The sequence below is a fragment of the Tachypleus tridentatus genome, chromosome 1 (assembly GCF_004210375.1).
Source record: "Tachypleus tridentatus isolate NWPU-2018 chromosome 1, ASM421037v1, whole genome shotgun sequence".
Classification (NCBI taxonomy): domain Eukaryota; kingdom Metazoa; phylum Arthropoda; class Merostomata; order Xiphosura; family Limulidae; genus Tachypleus; species Tachypleus tridentatus.
In genome coordinates, this window is record NC_134825.1 from 8,624,052 (window position 1) to 8,642,803 (window position 18,752).

An 18,752-nucleotide genomic window follows, 5' to 3' on the forward strand; every position below is an offset into this window, starting at 1 on the left:
ATGACCGAAGAATGTCGAAATGTTGTTCGCTTTTCTGCATAAAAAAAAATTCTCAACTTAAACCAGCCGTTTCTACATATATATTTTTCTAAACAAACCTTTATGCCAAATTTGGAGAATGTCCATCAACAAGTGGTAAAGTAGCGGTAAAATATGTCCATAAAAACAGCAAAATGCAAAACTAAAACTTTGTAATACCTTCCGAATAGACACAATGAAATTCCATACCAATGTTGGTGAAGATCCATTCAAACCATGCAAGGTAACTGCATGGACAGATAAACGACAGTACCATTTAAATTTTATAAATAGCATGAAAAATAAGTTTGAATAATTTTTTTCAAACATTCCAACGATTGAGAATTGATAATTTCATTGGAAAATAAATTTTAAAAAAGCAAAGGAAAGTATTGATTTTAATCCAAATTTAAATGCGAAATTTACGATAAAACATTTTTTAGAAAAAAAAGCAAGCCTGAAACCTTTGAAATTTAACTAAAAGAATATATTTTTTTAAAAGCTAAACAGCGTCGGCTCTTGAAGTGGGCAAAGGGTTACCAAAACTCGATATTGCAGTTAGCAGTTCTTGTCAATTTTACAGGAGGGACACTGAATAGAAAATTGCCAGGCTACAATTTTTCACAGGGTCAACTCCGAGTTTTACAGATTTATTGTATACAAAATAAAATGAGCTAGAATGTGGACTAAAGTTGTTAACAAGCCGTAATGAGCTCTTCGATTTGGGAACTTAGATTAAATATTCTAATTTTTCAAAGCCTTTTAATAGTTTATGTTTCCTTCAAAAGTAAAGTAAAACGAAAGTTAGACGTAATTTCTAAGACACATTAAAGCTAAAGCCTTGAGAGTTTTTATGATAAATGTTTTTTTGTTGTTTTTTTCAAAAGCGTATATCAAATGCACCTTTCTTGCAAAATAACTTTAGTAATACGCACTACTGGCCAAAATCTTAAGGCCAATGAACATAAAGAAAAATATGCAGAGCTTCGAAATATGAAAATAAGAATAGGGAAAATAAAAATGAAAAACTTTTTTTAGCATTAAAATGGGAAAATGTGAACACTATGAAATTAGCCTAAATACTAGCTGGTCAAAAGTTTAAGACCATACCAAAAATAAGTCCTAAACAGGGTAGAAATGCCCAACAAGAGGTCTCAGTAGTGAGTTGCACGGCCGTCATTGCGAATAACTTCAAACATTCGCTTTGGCATGGTCGATATAAGCGTTTGCAGAAGACTGGCTGGAATGTTATTCCAAGTGATGAAGATGGCTTCACGAAAATCATGCACTGTTTGGAATTGACGTCCATTTCTATAGACTTCCCTTGCCATTTACCCCCAAACATTTTCAATGGGGTTCAGTTCGGGCGAACACGCTGGATGGTCCAAAAGAATCACGTAATTCGCCATGAAAAAGTCCTTTGTCCTGCGGGAATTGTGAATTGCAGCGTTGTCCTACTGAAAGATTCAGTCATTTCCACACAAGCAAGGGTCTCCAGTCAATAAGGATGATCTCTCAAACATGCCAATGTAGCCAGCTACTGTTTGACGCCCCTGTATAACCTGAAGTTCCATTGTTTCATGGAAGGAGAAACCACCCCAGATCATGATGGAACCTCCTCCACTTTGTCGTGTAGAAAATGTCTCCGGTGGGATATCCCTATCGTGTCAGTAACTTTGTAAGCCATCTAGGTTAAATTTTTTCTCATCAGAGATTAAACTTATTTCCACTTTACTATGTCCCATGTTTGGTGCTTCTCAGCAAAGTTTAACCGAGCTGTTTCGTGATGTGGCTTTCAAAGACGTTTTCGGTTTTTAAAACCTTCCTCTCGTAGATGCTATCTTATTGTTCTTGAGCTGCATTCTGCGTCAGTAAGGACCTTAATCTGGTTTGACGTTCGGCTGGTGTCTTGCCGGACAACCCGTAAATCCTCCTGCTCAACGCCGGCAAAATATTATTGGGCCGACTACTTGAAATTCTCGTTCCGTATCCCTCAGGGTCTTTTAGGAAATTTGCGACAGCAGTTTTCCAACGCCCAATCTCACCAGCGATTGCACGTTGAGAGAGACCTTGCTTTTGCAGCTCGACAATTCTGCCACGTTCAAACTCTGTCAACGTTTTAGCCTTTGCCGTGTTTTTACCCAATGTAATACAGGAGATGTTGACAACGCTAATGCTTGAACACAAATGACTAAATTTTGTTATGTGTTTATCGATTAAAGTTTCGTTTCAGTATAGATGTGAATCATCTGTGTATATTTCTTAAGTCAACAGTAAGAATGAACCATTGAAGATTAACAAAAAAACAAACAAACCCTTTTCCAGAATATAAAAAAATGATGAAATAAATTTTGAATCAAAGCCGTAAGGAATTTCTGGATTTATGTGCGTGTGTGTTTTCTTACGGCAAAGCCACATGGGGTTATCTGCTGAGTCCCAGAAGAATCGAACCCCTTGATTTTAGCGTTGTAAATCCGTAGACTTACCGCTGTACCAACAGAAGACATGAATTTTGATTGAAGATTCCTTTTTCCAAGTCCTCCCCTTCTTTATCTCTTCTTCAAAAATAAAATAAATCAAAGTTAAACATAATTTCCAAGGAACATTAAAATGAAACCTTACGAGTTTTTACGAAAATACATTTTTTCAAAGGCTTTCATCATGTGAATTTTTCTAGCAAAATAACATGAAAAAATTTGGAAACAAATTTTTGTAAAATACCTTGATAATTTCGATGAAATGAATATTTAAAAAAAACACGAAGAGAAGTGCTTACTTTAATAGAAAATTAAATGCGAAATTCCAGATTATATACAATTGATAAACAACAATTCGGAAACTTTAAGAGTTTAACAGAAAAAAAACAACTACTATATTTTTAGAAATTTTGTAATAGAATTTATTTGTATCCAGAATAATAAAATACAAGGTGAACTAAATTTGAAAACAGCTAGTAATAAACTTATAGATTTATGAATTTTGATTGAAAATTCCTCTTTTTAAAGTTATTCTGTGGTGTGTCTCTTCTTCAAAAATAAAGTTGATAGATTATTTTAGAGCAAAGTCACATTAATCTATTGATTATGCCCACTTCAAGGAATCGAAACCCAAAATATAGGTTTGTAAATTCTTAATTCATATTTAGTATAAAAATAAACTTAAAAATTAGACTAAATAGGGAAGCAAAATGTAATGAATTTCTAGATTGCGAACTTTTGTTAGAATATTATATATTTTGAAGCCTTTCTGTGGCTTAAATTTTCATTAAAGTTGTTTAGTTTGTTTTGAATGTCGCGCAAAGCTACACGAGGGCGAGCGCAGTATAAGACAAATTTAACAGTGGAAGATTAAATTATCATATTTTTGAAATGACCGCATCGAACATATTTTCAATAGATCTATGAAACAGTTTTTTTAAAACAAAAAATTATATGTGTGAGTGTTTTTATTTTCAAGTATTTGTTTGTTTGCTTTTGAATTTCACGCAAAGTTACATGAGGGCTATCTGAGTTAATGTCCCTAATTTAGCAGTGTAAGGCTACATGGAAGACAGCTAGACATCACCACCCACCTCAAATTCTTGGGCAAACTTCTTTTTTTTTTATCAACGAATAGTGGGGTTGATCGTGCATTATAACGCCCTCACGGCTAAAAGAGCAAACATGTTTGGTGCGACCACTGGCCGTGCCTTAAGTAAAGTAAAATCAAAGTTGAAGAAAAGTTTCGAGACACGTTAAGCCTTGTGAGTTTTTACAAGGAATAGCGCACATCAAAATGGGCCTTTCTAAGATAATAGCATGTGAAAGGTATATCAACATTTATTTTAATAGCAGTGCTCAATTCTTAGCAATTTTCATGAATTTTGGAAAAACCCAATAAAGTGTATATTTAAAAAGAAAATTAAACACAAATACTTCTAAAGTGTATACATTTTTATAGAAACAGCAAATCTATAACTGTGAGCGAAATTCGAACCGAACCAAAACCTTAATATCTTCCTGACAAACCAGCCCACCATTTATTTTGGAAATCAATATTTTGTGGTTATTTGATAATTTCGGATGAGTGAAGTCCTGTATAACTTCCAAAATAAATTTTTAGTGAAATTATGACATGTTGAGATCTGTATGGGTTATACTATAGTGGTATCACACCATCTTTCTTAAATTTACGGGCTCGGCATGGCCGAGCGTGTTAAGGCGTGCGACTCGTAATCTAAGGGTCGCGGGTTCGCATCCCCGTCGCGCCAAACATGCTCGCTCTTTCAGCCGTTGGGGCGTAATAATGTGACAGTCAATCCCACTATTCTTTGGTAAAAGAGTTTGTGGTGGGTGGTGATGACTAGCTGCCTTCCCTCTAGCCTTACACTACTAAATTAGGGACGGCTAGCACAGATAGCCCTCGAGTAGTTTTGTGCGAAATTCAAAACAATCAACTTATATTTACTCTTCATTACTGAAAATACATTTTTAATTTGAGAATCACTAGAAACAATCTTGTAATTCATCATGAATCTGCTCTAAACTATAACACTCCATCTTTGGAATTTACTGTGCCTATAGTTCCACACAGTATTGAAATTAATTATTTCTCATATGTGATTCCAATACCCCGTTTTCAAGATAACAATACTATTCTGCCAGTTGTTTTATGCTTCGCGGTCAATGCGGTAATTAATTGACGAATATCCGATTCATCTGGTATATCAAATCGTTTGAGATGTCTTCGAATAAGTTCTTCCCTCATCCGACCTGGATCCATATTTAACTTAATCACTACACTTGAACCATCACTTCACAAACACACCTGGAACGTTTTGAGCATGTTTCATTGCTACATTGTTTTACTTATGTATGAATTAACTTTTACATGTCAGCTCTCTTGGTCTACGCTCAGATCAAAAGTCCAGCAAACTAGTAGGCCTCGAAAATAATATCAAACGTCGTCTTTTTATCTAATAAAAACAACTCAAGCCTCTCCACGTTGAGATGTCGGGCTAGCTCATGTGGCAAGTGTTAAAAATACCCAAAGACTTAACTATATCTTTGGAAAAAAAAAAATATTTGTGTCATAACTTATACAATGTAGGCTTTCTGAAAACATAATTTTATCTTCAAATGTCCCGAAGTTAATTGATTTTGCATTAATTTATACATTTACTTCGTATTTAAAACATCGTTTTTTTGTTTCGTAAAAATGCCTAATACTATTATCTTTGTATTTTCAAAACAATCTTTATATCATAGTTTTTAATATTCTACTACGAAAAGCATGATCAGATGCGTTTTTAATAATCTTATCATAAAAGTTTCAAGGGTTAAGACTCGATTTTTTAATGAAAATTTTGTTCATTTTCGATTTCACTTTACTACTGAAGTAAAGGTGAACTCTGTTAGGGTTATTAAACATTCTTACAAAATATATATCAGTTTGGTGCTTGTTTTCAAAACTATGGTCATCTGTCACTTCTCTTTCTGATGGAAAGAAATACCTATTTTAGGCTTTTGGAAAAAGATACGTTTTTATTATATTCTAAATCACTAATCTTTGTTGTTTTTGTCGAAATTTTAGCCTATCGGAGATAGGATATCGTTTGTGCATTAAATACGCATTAACTTAAACACTTAAGAAAGCTTTCATTATTATGAAATAACCTAAAGTTGTAGTCTTTGTACTTTCGAAGAAATCATTGCATCATTGTTTGTGATGTTGTTCTATGGAATACGTGTATTCTATGCCTGCACTTCAAAAGTACAATTTTCTCGTTAAAAGTCCCACACTTTAAGCATTGATCGTTTATGAAAACCGTGTCCATCTTCGATTTCACGTTACTTCTACAGAGAAGACAAACACTATTACTTTTTGACTAATGTCTAAAATATTAGTGTTTACTGTTTATTTTTCTAAATTTTATGGTTTTTCAATAATTCTACTTCTAAACGATTTTTTTTTTAAATTACGCGCAAAGCTACACGAGGGCTATCTGCGCTAGCAGTTCCTAATTTAGTAGTGTAAGACTAGAGGGAAGGCAGCTAGTCATCACCACCCACCGTCAACTCTTAGGCTACTCTTTTACCAAGATTATAATGCCCTCACGCTTGAAAGGGCGAGTATGTTTGGTGCAACAGGGATTCGAACCCGCGACTCTCATATTACGAGTCGAACGCCTTAACCCACCTGGCCATGCCGGGCCACTTCTAAATGAACGACATAGTTGTTTTAAACGTTTATAAAAAGACATTAATTAAGCTCCAGATCTCTATGAAAAATCGGTTCTTCTTTGTAAAATGCTGAAAACGTTTCCATGTTCATCTAGAAACATATTGTTCGACATGGACATTTTAAAACTATTAGTTTACCTTGAAAATTCCAAATGTTATATGTTTTTTGTAATGAAACACACACTTTGGCTTTTGAAAATTGCTTTTTATCGTGAAGTAACTCAAGTAACCCAACTTATGTACTATTCCTTTTGATGTTCTACTAAAATGATGTTTTACAGAAATACATTGTATCCTAAAAGTCCTGACCCTTCGAGTTTTTATAAAATTTTGCTTATCTTTGATATATTCTGAAGAGAAGGAGAACCAAACCCTCTTTCAGTTAAATAGGTATTAGAATTTAGTGTTTTTCAAACTACGGTAGTCTTTCTCTTATTCTATTCCTACAGGACTCGACTTCAGGCTTTTAGTAAACACATAGTTTTCATTAAACATCAAATTTCTGATATTTGTTGTTACTGATAGATTTTTAAACTATTAGGGATTGGACATTGTTTTCTGCACTAGATCATTTACTTGAAAATATATGGTCAGGTGGTTAAGGAGCTTGACTGGTCATCTGAGGGTCATGGGTTCAAATCCCCATTGCACCAAACATGCTCGCCCTTTCAGCCATGGGGCATTATAATGGTACGGTCAATCCCACTGTTTGTTGGTAAAACAGTAGCAAAAGAGTTGGCAGCGGGTGGTGAGGACTATCTGCCTTCCCTGTAGTCTTACACTACTGAATTTGGGATGACTAGTGCAGATAGCCCTCGTGTAGCTTTGCACAAAATTCAAAAGCAAACAACAAATACTTGAAAATAAAAACACTCAAAAATATAATTTCATCTTCCAAATTACAAAGATTAATCGATTTTGTATTAACATACACAAGCCTTAAAAAAATCGTGTTTTTTTTTCGTGAATATGTCCAAGACTAAAACCTCTGTAGGTTCTAGAAAATATAATTTTAGTGTTTTACGAGAAACACACACCTGGAGCGAGTTATACAAAAATACAATTGTTTCATCAAAAGTCAAAAGGTTTAATCTTCCACATATCAAAGGAAATATTGTGCCTTTTTTATTTCAGAAGATAAAATGAACAGTTAGAGATTTTTCCCAGATACTAAAGTTTAATGGCTATTTTTAAACTACTATAATTTTTTTACTTATTTTACTTTTAAAGGAGAGAAACACTCGATTTAGGCTTTTGGAAAAGATATACTATTTTTTAAGAACATGAACAACTAACACACAAGATTTTTCAAAGATCTAAAGTTGAATATTTTACAAAAAAAATGATGATGATGAAAAGCTATATTTCAATGCAGCAACAATATTTAATATGCAAAGGTCTAGAAATATATCAAAAACAATATATATTATACACGTAGAGTATAATTAAAATCTCTTTCAAAAGCCTAGTCGAATATTTCAGATACAAAATATGTTAAAGATCACACTAGTTTGAGAAATAGCACAATAAACTCTATATAATATTTAAAAAAAATGGGAAAAACAAACATTGAAAATCCCTAAAAGTGTTTATCTTCTCTCCTAACATAAAGTAAAAACAAAGATGGACAAAATATTCATAAAAATATCAAGGCTTAGGCCTTAGGACATTTAAGGATTAAGCTGTTATTTTAAAAAACCCTAATAGGATATACGTTTTCCATAAAATAACTTAAAAAATTATGAAGATTCTTTTTCTCAAAAATAGAGAGATTATAATCATTAGTATTTTCTACAAAATAAAAAATATTTTAAAATGCATCTCCATGCATAAAACAAATAATTCTCGCCCCGCTTGTGGCACAATGGTATGACTGTGGACTTACAATGCTAGAAACTGCGTTTTGATACCTGTGGAGGGAAGAGCACATATACCTCATTGTTCAGTTTTGTGCTTAACTTCAAAACTAAGCAAACCAACCAAATAATCCTCGAGTCTACTGAAGATAAAGTTGTGTTTTTGAAATGCTCACATTGAGCGCATGTTTTCTGTAAAAGAAAATGAAAAATTAATAAAACAAGTATTTGTTTCAAAAGTACAAATTATATGAAAAACTATATAATTTATGAAACTAGTTCTGTATGACAAACTATATAATTTATGAAACTAGTTCTGTATGACAAAATATATAATTTATGAAACTAGTTCTGTATGACAAAATATATAATTTATGAAACTAGTTCTGTATGACAAAATATATAATTTATGAAACTAGTTCTGTATGACAAAATATATAATTTATGAAACTAGTTCTGTATGACAAACTATATAATTTATGAAACTAGTTCTGTATGACAAACTATATAATTTATGAAACTAGTTCTGTATGACAAAATATATAATTTATGAGACTAATTCGATATGATGAAATACATAATTTATGAGACTAGTTCGATATGTACTATAGTACCATAGTACCTTATTTTATTTTACAAGAAAAAAGGATTTTTAAAGTCTCAGTAAGCATGTATTTTAATGCCAAAATGATATTAAAATGCTGCAAAAATAACAAAAATTGGAGATTTGGACTTCAACGATGAAACTGTCTTTTACAAAAACACAAATTGAGTGTTTCTTTTCCACAGAAGCAGAATAAAGATATCAATAGCTTCAAAACAGATACTAAACCTTAATAGTCAAAATAAAATGAATACAAAAGTTAAAAAGTGGTTTGAAATTGCATTAATTATCACTGATTTATAAACCAGCCTAAGCAAATCCTGTTCTAACCCTAAATACTTTAATTCAATAGTTTGTTTTGAATTTTGCTCAAAGCTACACAAGGGTTTGTTCATTTGTTTAGAATTAATCACAAAGCCACATAAAAGGCTATCTGTGCTCTGCCCACCACTGGTGTCAAAACCCAGTTTCTAGCAGTGAGAATCTGTAGACACTACACAAGAGCTATCTGCACTTGCCATCCCTAATTTAGCAATGTAAGACAAGAAGGAAAGCAACTAGCAATCACCACCCACCACAAACACTTGGGCTACTCTTTTACCAAGAAATAGTGGGATTAACTGTAGATTACAACATCCCAACGACTGAAAGGACAAGCATGTTTGGTGTGATGAGAATTCGAACCCATGACCCGCAGATTACAAGTCAAGCTCCCTAACCACCTAGCTATGCTGGGCCTTTAACTCCATAATTAACACTATATTTAAATTAATGGTTCCGTCATGGGAACTAAAATGACCCCCAAATTTACAAGTTTCTTGGAGTAAAATTAAAACATATTCTCCATAACAGTTACACCAAAAAATATTTCAAAGAACGATACATTGATAACACTATTTCTTTTCCTTTGTTCTTTAAATGCTCATTCCTTTAAACTTTTTGTTTTCCATATTCAAACTTTCCATCAATAAGTAAAATTCACGAGTATTTTTTGCCATAAACGTCTTCTACACATCACTGTCCTTATAATATGAGTATTTACAAACTGACTCGTAAATAAACTTACAGACAGACCACAACATCTCCATTACTAAAACATTTAAAAAGGTTCCGTGTATGATTTTGCAAATTTATAAAAGCAAACATTTTCTCTGTTTAATATGTAAAAACAAAACATAAACAAGTTACAATAAAATGATAAAACCTGTCAAACTAACAACATAACTTATACAGTTGGTAAAAATGCAACCATCAATACGTTGGACAAACCCAAACTACTTTTCTGAGAAAATGTAATAATCACATATACTCTGTCAATATTAGAAACATCTTACTGTTGCCTTCAACCTGCCTGACAACTAAAGTAATTAAAGTTAACAACTAGTATTTGTGTGATATGTAACTAAGATATTTTCCACTACTGTTACTTTCATTAACAATATTAGTAGGAATGTTTTCATTGTTAGGACTAATCCAAATCTACTAAACTGGCTGAATTTCATGAGATATTATTGGGTTTATGGCCAAAAACATCAATAACAGTAAGTGTAATCAACTAATGAAACAATTCATTCTAATCCTTATATAAATGTAAGAAAAATATCTTTAATTAATAATACTCAATACCAGGTTAATTTTCGGTTTTGCTGTAGGTAAACATTTACTCTTATCAAAAGTAAATATTGTTTAAATCCATCACAGAGTACAAACCTTAGTTGATTAGAGTTCCTAGAATGACACCACCACAGAACACAACAATGAAACCATTTCAAATTACCAAAATTTTATTTTATACATGTACAGAATGTGGAAAATATTAATTATAATTTTATTACATCTGAGTTGTTTTTTTTAAACTAGCATACTTGTACATTATTTTGTTAGACCTGTATTCAAGATCACATGAATAGAAATCTGAACATGTATTCATGTGCACCTGAAAATATTATAAATTAATTTCTTAAACTTCATTTTCATATATAATTCTTCACACAAATATTACACATTTGTGATACTAATAGAAAATAAACTTATTCTAGCTAATGAAACTATTTTAAGTTTCTTACAAAGTTTTATCAACATGCAAGTTTTGTCCAGCACATAAAACCTACATGCAACAATAATTTAATTTTTTTCAGTATTTCATAACAATAATTAGACAGTCATACCTATGCAAACTTTCACCATCTGTGCACTCCCCTTTTCGGATCGTTCAGTTAAAAGTCGAGGTAAGTTCGAGTTCACAGAGAATACACAGATGATAAGCGTAAGACACAGATCCAATTTAAGTAAAACATCCAACAAAATATACAGTACTTAAGATTACAGTTCTCTAATATGGAAACTCGTGAACAGGTAAAATAAAGAACTGACTCGGTCGTATACTACAAAAAACATAAACTAATATATGGTAATATTTCATACAGTTGAAAACCTGGGTTAAATTAATAATTTTGTATGAATTATAAAAAGATAACCAAAACCTGTAATTAAATTCCTTGACCTATCGTTTCAATAATACATCCACTGTACTCAATAAAAATCGAATCTGCTACACACACACACCTTCTACAATGTATTTCACTATGCTCTTATCTACATTCCACATATAAATAATTACACAAGAACATTCATGACTTTAAAGGCATGTTTGATTTTTTTATAAGCTATCTTTCAAAAAATTAACTTGTTAGTAATTTAAAGTAATGTTCTAAGTTTTATCTTTTACATTTTATCATAAATTGTACTGGAAGGTACAATTTCACCATAATTTGTTTTCAGCTAAACGTATATGTTTCCAACAAGTTCTATAGAAAACAAAATTTAACGTTTTCATGAAATTTCATGTTGCTTTTTTTTTACTTATAATCCTAAATGTGTTTAGTGCAGCATATTAACTCTTCTTTAAGAAATACTGTATGAGTCAAGAGCCAGCAAACCAAGAGCAGCCATGATTTCTCTGAATCATTTGTAAATAGTAATCAACTAAATTGAAAAGTAAATCCACCAGGAAACTGACTATAATGTCCGCCACTAAAACCACTTTGCCTGAAACCACCTCCAGGACCACCAAAAAAACACTGGAAGATGTGGTTTGGATCTACGTTTCCTGTTAGAAAGAAAGATAAATACTTTTACTATACAGGTGTTAAAACTTCAATAATCATTCTGTTAAGTTTGTTAAGTAAACACAAAACTCAGCCAACAAACAAGTTGCACGAGTTATTACACTCTTTCAACTCAACCAATCTCAAGTAGATCATACCAGGAAAGTAAGTTAAATGTATGAAATGCTAAGAGTTTGAGCCAGCTGTTAAAATTAACTATAAGTCTAACAGCTGCACCTTCTCTTAGTGCAACTGTAAAATATACCAGATTTCTTACTCCTAAAATCTAATACTTTCTTCTCTTGTTTTTAATGTGATTAATATTTTATTATTTTTTCTAGTCTCTTCAGAATTATCTTCACATACTCCAACAAAATCATCATAAACCTTATACTACAGTAAGATATAAAAGTTAACCTAAATCTTAAGTTTCATCAGTGTACGATGATTTTCCAGAAATCTAATCTATATCTTCAATATTTTCTGTTGTATAAGAAAAAAATTAACAAAACCTATCATACAACAAACATGAAGGACATTGGGTATAGGTATTAACAAAACCTATCATACAACAAACATGAAGGACATGTTCTTGGGTATAGGTATTAACAAAACCTATCATACAACAAACATGAAGGACATGTTCTTGGGTATAGGTATAAATTTTAGAGGTGAAAGACATTCCAGTCTCGACAAAGTTCAACTGGACTAACTATTCGACCTAAACATATTTACTCTGGATATATTTTGTATTACCTGTAAAAATAGTCTAAATATTTTACAATCTGTTCTATGCACACATCTCTATGATGCATTTTATTAACTTGTTACTAACCAAGTCCTTAAATGTTTTTATTCAAAATGATTTCACACAATACGTTCAAATAGTTCTTTCATTAAAGTAAAAACACTACTGTTTCAAATATAGCTACACAAATGTAGATTCACTTTCAGCATCTATTCACCAATAATACAATATTTCTACCCAAACTACAGAAGCTAACTTATCAATATTCTAATAACAGAAACCTTACATTTCTGGTTAACAAATAATAGTTTGCTTAATTTATAAAGAGTTAATTTGACTGTTCACAATAATACAATTAAAATAATTATAGACAAAAAAATACTAAAAATGAAATTAAAGTTTCCCTTACCACCTCCAAAACCATCCATATCTTCCAAGTCTTGACCGTTATCATATCGTTCACGTTTTTTAGGGTCTGACAACACACTGTAAGCTTCTCCAACTTCTTTAAATTTCTTTTCCTCTTCTTTCCTTTCCTGTTCTGATGCATTAGTGTGACGATCTATATCATTGATATAAATAACATTTGAAGATTGTTTATGTTATTTCAAAAACAACTTAAAATTACGTCAAGTTAAATAATTATTATATTCACTTTTCTTTAGCATGACTGGCATAGCCCAACAAAATAATTTATCATTATCAATAATGGATAGTGTTTTATACAAAATTTAACTATTTAATATCATATAAATGCTAATAAACAAAACCAGTAAACAAGATCTAGTTTGAAACACAGATCAAACGATTAGGGACTGACCTGTAAATTACTGTTATTTTGTAAGAGGAATGGTTCCTAATTAAGGGTTCTACACTTATTTAATAAATCCAACCTTAGCAATTATTTATCAAGTAAAAAAAACACGAGAGAGAGAAGAAGAGAGAGAGAAAAATTTCAACTGATGAGAAATTTAATGATGGTTTTATTTTCTTAATACAAAAAATCTCTTTTGTAATAATAGCCTCTTGATTATCAGACACACAATGAAGTTTTCATCCAGTGTTGAAAGTCACTGTCTAAATGTCTGTAAGTACGTGATTTGTTGTTGATTGTACATGGTCTATAATACTTTATTCGAAGGAGCAAACTGTAGGACCAATATAAGTTCAACTACAGCAAGAACAAACAACATTTAAATTAGACAGTTGTGTCCTAAAATTGTACTGCTAGTATAGATTTTAAAACCATTTGCAGAGATATGTGTGGATAATTTCCACTTATAAATGTTCTGAATCTTAAAGAAACTTTGTAGAATGGACGGCAACTGCCTGTTGTGGAGACACAAGTGTAGAGGACAACGTTTCAAAAGTTTTCTGCCTTTTGCCTTCAAGTTCTGAATCCACAACTGTCATGAACAGTAAATAAATGTTTGGGTATATCATTGCATACTATTTGTATTAATAGAGTAAAATTATTCTCATTGATTGACAGTCTTTTTAAATGTGTACCAAAAAAAATATCCTATTAAAATTTTATTTGACTGAGATATTCATTATAAAATTAATTTATCAAATACAAGAATGTCCTAGAGTCATTGTTCTCATTGTTAACTTCTTAATGAAACTAATTTATCATGTAAGAAACAAGTATGTCTTAAAATTTGGCTGTTTGATAAATAAATCTGTGCTGATTAGCTGGTTAAAAATGTATATTCAACAACAAGATGGCAGAGAGAAGTCAGAAAAGAACCAACAGTTGGAGAACAAGTCTACCAGAGAATCAAGACAAAAAGACTCAAACCTAACCAAGTAGAAGAAAGATTTGTAACCACATGAAGACAAACTTTGGTTGTTGATCAGTCACTATTAAGGATAAATCTACATAAAATATCCATGCTCTGTTTATCATGAATATCATGACCATTTTTAGGGTTGTAAGCCTGCACACTTACCACTGCAACAATAAGAACATCATAATTAACAGAGCCATCCACAAACAAAAAAACACAATTAAGAAGATATTCGGTGGAAGCTTAATGTGCTTTTCTCCTCTACTGGAAGTATGGTCCTTGAAGAAGACTACCAGGACTTTGATCTCACACTTACAGAAATATTTAGCACTCTAACACAAGAATTACCTAACAATTCTGCAACCATAATTTTGACCAGCATTGGAAACCAACCACTTGGAGATATGAATCCTGCAAAAAACATTTCTCCCAAAATTCCTTTGGAAATATGAATTCTGCAACCAAAATTTTGTCCAACAGTAAAAGTTAACAAGTATACCTTTGAAGATATGACATTCTCTATTCTATCAACAGTTCTAAATAAAGGATATTAAGATCTAGTATTCAATATACTCACCAAAGTAAACAAAAACAACTTGAACTCCAAAAAGAAACTCATAACAGAGATGCCAACAGTTATGATTTGAGCGTAATCATTACGATTTTGGTGTATACATTTCTACTATACGCTCATACAGACAAATATTACGACTTGTTTCAACTCCCAAATTATTATATATTATATCAGTCTATACAATAAAGTGATAAATTGTTCCCCCAGGGCTTCAAAAGGGTAGAAAGAAAATTTCTAGTGAGATACAAGTAAATTTTGATAATAAATAAAAGACATAGTCCAAATGGCTACTTGCGATAATCATGTTTGTGCTTGAAATAATAAATTATATTTGTATCTCCGATGTCTACTAATAGTTTGAATGCGGTGCTTCTCCATATTGGGTACGTAGGGGAATCTATAGTTACGTCATCAGTGCTGGTCAGCCAATCAGCGCTCGCATAGGTGGGTATTTCTCGTTTTCTAAGCGGCATAGAAACACCAATGCAATCATTCACAAGATGGAAGAAAAGAGGCCTCGTTCACCAGATTGTCTTGTTTCTGGCAAATCTAAAAGGACTAAAACTGTGAAAGGGCTCTGTCTACAATCATTACACTCAGTCATTTGAAATAGTTAGCATCTCTACTCATAATAAACTCAGGAAGAGAGTTTTCAAGTCAAGTTAAAGAATAAAACCACCCTAATCAAATTTACATCTACATACAAGTGACAAAAAATTATGGGTTTGTCACGTCAAGTAAGTGACACCTCTACATAACTGTAACAATTTGACATAGATCTTAAGCACTTTAGAAAATACATACAAATATTTGTAGTTCATAGCACAGTTTCTGAGCTATGTGGTACACTTAAAGTATCATATGCTATCTTCTGGCATACACATTAGCACTTTCATTCAACAAAACATTATATTACCCAATAACAAAAAGTGGTACTTCTTACACTATTACAAGTGTCAGTGACAACTCACCTGGATGATGTAATAGAGCTCGTTTACGATATGCTTTCTTTATTTCTTCTTCTGAAGCAGTTTTATCAACTCCAAGTATCTTGTAAAAATTTTTTCTCTTGCTCTTCTTCAGTTCAAGTTTTGCTTCTTCTAAAAACTGTTTGTGTACTGAAGCAGAAAGAAAATATTCCAGTCATGTGAATGATGCTGACTGTCCTTGATGCTATAGAAACAGCATCTCAGCTAATTACAATTAAACTTGCTAAGAATGACCTCAATTACTTTATTTACATTTTTAAGAGCAAAACACTGAAAAGCATTTAGTCACATAAAATATGAAAACACAACAAGTGTACTGTTACACAGCACATCTTTCTATTCTAAATCTTACAAGAATCATGCACACACTAATATTTCATACACAAAATAATTTCATTTATAAGTAATTTATACCTGTACTAATAACAGCTACTTATCTCTTGTTGACTTATTCCTGCACTTATGACAGCTACTTATCTCTTGTTGATTTATTCCTCCACTTATGACAGCTACTTATCTCTTGTTGACTTATTCCCGCACTTATCTCTTGTTGACTTATTCCTGCACTTATCTCTTGTTGACTTATTCCTGCACTTATCTCTTGTTGACTTATTCCTGCACTTATCTCTTGTTGACTTATTCCTGCACTAATGACTGCTGCTACTTACCTCTTGTTGACTTATTCCTGTACTAGTAACAGCTGCTTACCTCTTGTTGACTTATTCCTGTACAAGTAACAGCTGCTTACCTCTTGTTGACTTATTCCTGTACAAGTAACAGCTGCTTACCTCTTGTTGACTTATTCCTGTACAAGTAACAGCTGCTTACCTCTTGTTGACTTATTCCTGTACAAGTAACAGCTGCTTACCTCTTGTTGACTTATTCCTGTACAAGTAACAGCTGCTTACCTCTTGTTGGTTCCTTCTTGTACACAGTTTCATAATCTCTGACACATTCTTCATACATTTCTAGGTTCATATAGCTAATAAATAAAACAAAGCTATTTTAAATAACAACTTTAAAATTCATTTTTAAGAAGAAGTGTGAAGACTTTTAAAGAAAATAAGCATGTTTAAACACATACTCTACCAATAACACATTAATGACATTATGAACAATCCACATAATTATGTGGTTTCCACCAAAATGTTACAACTAATGATTTATTGTGTGTTAAAATTATTACTCTTATTTTAACTTTAGCATACTACCCTAATTTGTACTGCAAGTAATGCATGTGTTCAGTTGAAGGGCTGAGGACCTATATCTTTTATTACAAAATCATAACTTTATGATTTAACAGTCTCATTATGAATTTATACAATTATCAAATACTCAGCACTTTAAAAGAAAAAAGGTGTTCCTGATGTACAAAAACAGTGTCCACAAGTCTCTTCTGATAGTAAATTCTCATAGAAAATAGCACATTTCTACCAAACTTTTCCTGTTATTTTTATGTAAAAAGATTTCAAAGTTTCCCTTAAAGTTTATTTATTAGTGGTAAATGTCTTCAAAAATTCAATTAAAAAAACAAACAACTGAAGCATATTTGTACATTTCAATATCAAAAACATTGTATACAAACATATTATTAGAACAGATTATACAGCTCAATGTCAAACTTGATTTTTCAAGAATGTTTCCAACAAGGTGACCAAATCAGTTTCTCTAAACTTAGTGAATCTTTATTGTGAAGAGAAACTGTAATGATCACATTGATGATGTCACCATGAGTTCAAGATGGACAGCTTTATAACAGAACGCCAATAACCAACCTGTAGTATTTATAACAGAACGTCAGTAACCAACCTCTAGTATTTATAACAGAACGTCAGTAACCAACCTCTAGTATTTATAACAAAACGTCAGTAACCAACCTCTAGTATTTATAACAAAACGTCAGTAACCAACCTCTAGTATTTATAACAAAACGTCAGTAACCAACCTCTAGTATTTATAACAAAACGTCAGTAACCAACCTCTAGTATTTATAACAAAACGTCAGTAACCAACCTCTAGTATTTATAACAAAACGTCAGTAACCAACCTCTAGTATTTATAACAAAACGTCAGTAACCAACTTCAAGTATTTATAACAAAACGTTAGTAACCAACCTCTAGTATTTATAACAAAACGTCAGTAACCAACCTTAAGTATTTATAACAAAATGTCAGTAACCAACCTCTAGTATTTATAACAAAACGTCAGTAACCAACCTCTACTATTTATAACAAAACATTAAAACCAGACAATCACTATTATCTAACACAAAGTATGAACTTAAAGATACTAATATTTTTGTAACAAAACATGAAAACCAAATAATCATTTCACAAGAAAACATAAAAATACATCATCTTTGGTCATTGTAACAAACTACAATAAACAAACAATTTGTGGTATTGTTCAATATACAACAACTTAAACAAAATTGTTATTTTTGCGTGTGTGTGGTTGTTTGTTCTTTAACTCCTGTTAGGACCTGTCAAATACAGTTTAAACATTTGGGATATATCACAAAGTTATTTTCATATTTTATATACAATATATAAATATACAATATATATATATATACAATATATTTCATATACAAACTTTCAAGACAGACACTCATATTAAGCAAAATGTTTTGGTAGTCCCATGTTACTTACTGTTTTTGATAACAAAAATTAAAATGTCATTTAGATAATCCAACCCATTGGACATGAATGATTTTATTTCTATGTAATTTCAATCTTTATTTTGACACTGGCATATTTCAGAAGAAAGCTTTCATGAATCTCTTCACTACAATGCACACTGTGTAACAGTTAAACAAAATATGAAATCCAGGTAATCATGACA

At 31.6% G+C, this 18,752-nt stretch overlaps 1 protein-coding gene across 4 annotated transcripts in view; it reads right to left on the reverse strand.

Annotated features, from left to right (window-relative positions):
* Positions 1–10,465: 10,465 nt before the first annotated feature.
* LOC143238932 (dnaJ homolog subfamily C member 7-like) overlaps positions 10,466–18,752 on the reverse strand; it is a 60,619-nt gene continuing 52,332 nt past the window's right edge. For all 4 annotated transcript variants that reach the window (XM_076479692.1, XM_076479770.1, XM_076479624.1 and 1 more), the window contains 4 exons: positions 16,816–16,889; positions 15,890–16,036; positions 12,964–13,116; positions 10,466–11,808 (listed from right to left, as the gene is read on the reverse strand). In XM_076479692.1, coding sequence (XP_076335807.1) covers positions 11,681–11,808; positions 12,964–13,116; positions 15,890–16,036; positions 16,816–16,889 — 502 coding nt within the window. In that variant the 3' untranslated portion in view covers positions 10,466–11,680. The remainder of the gene's footprint in view (positions 11,809–12,963; positions 13,117–15,889; positions 16,037–16,815; positions 16,890–18,752) is intronic.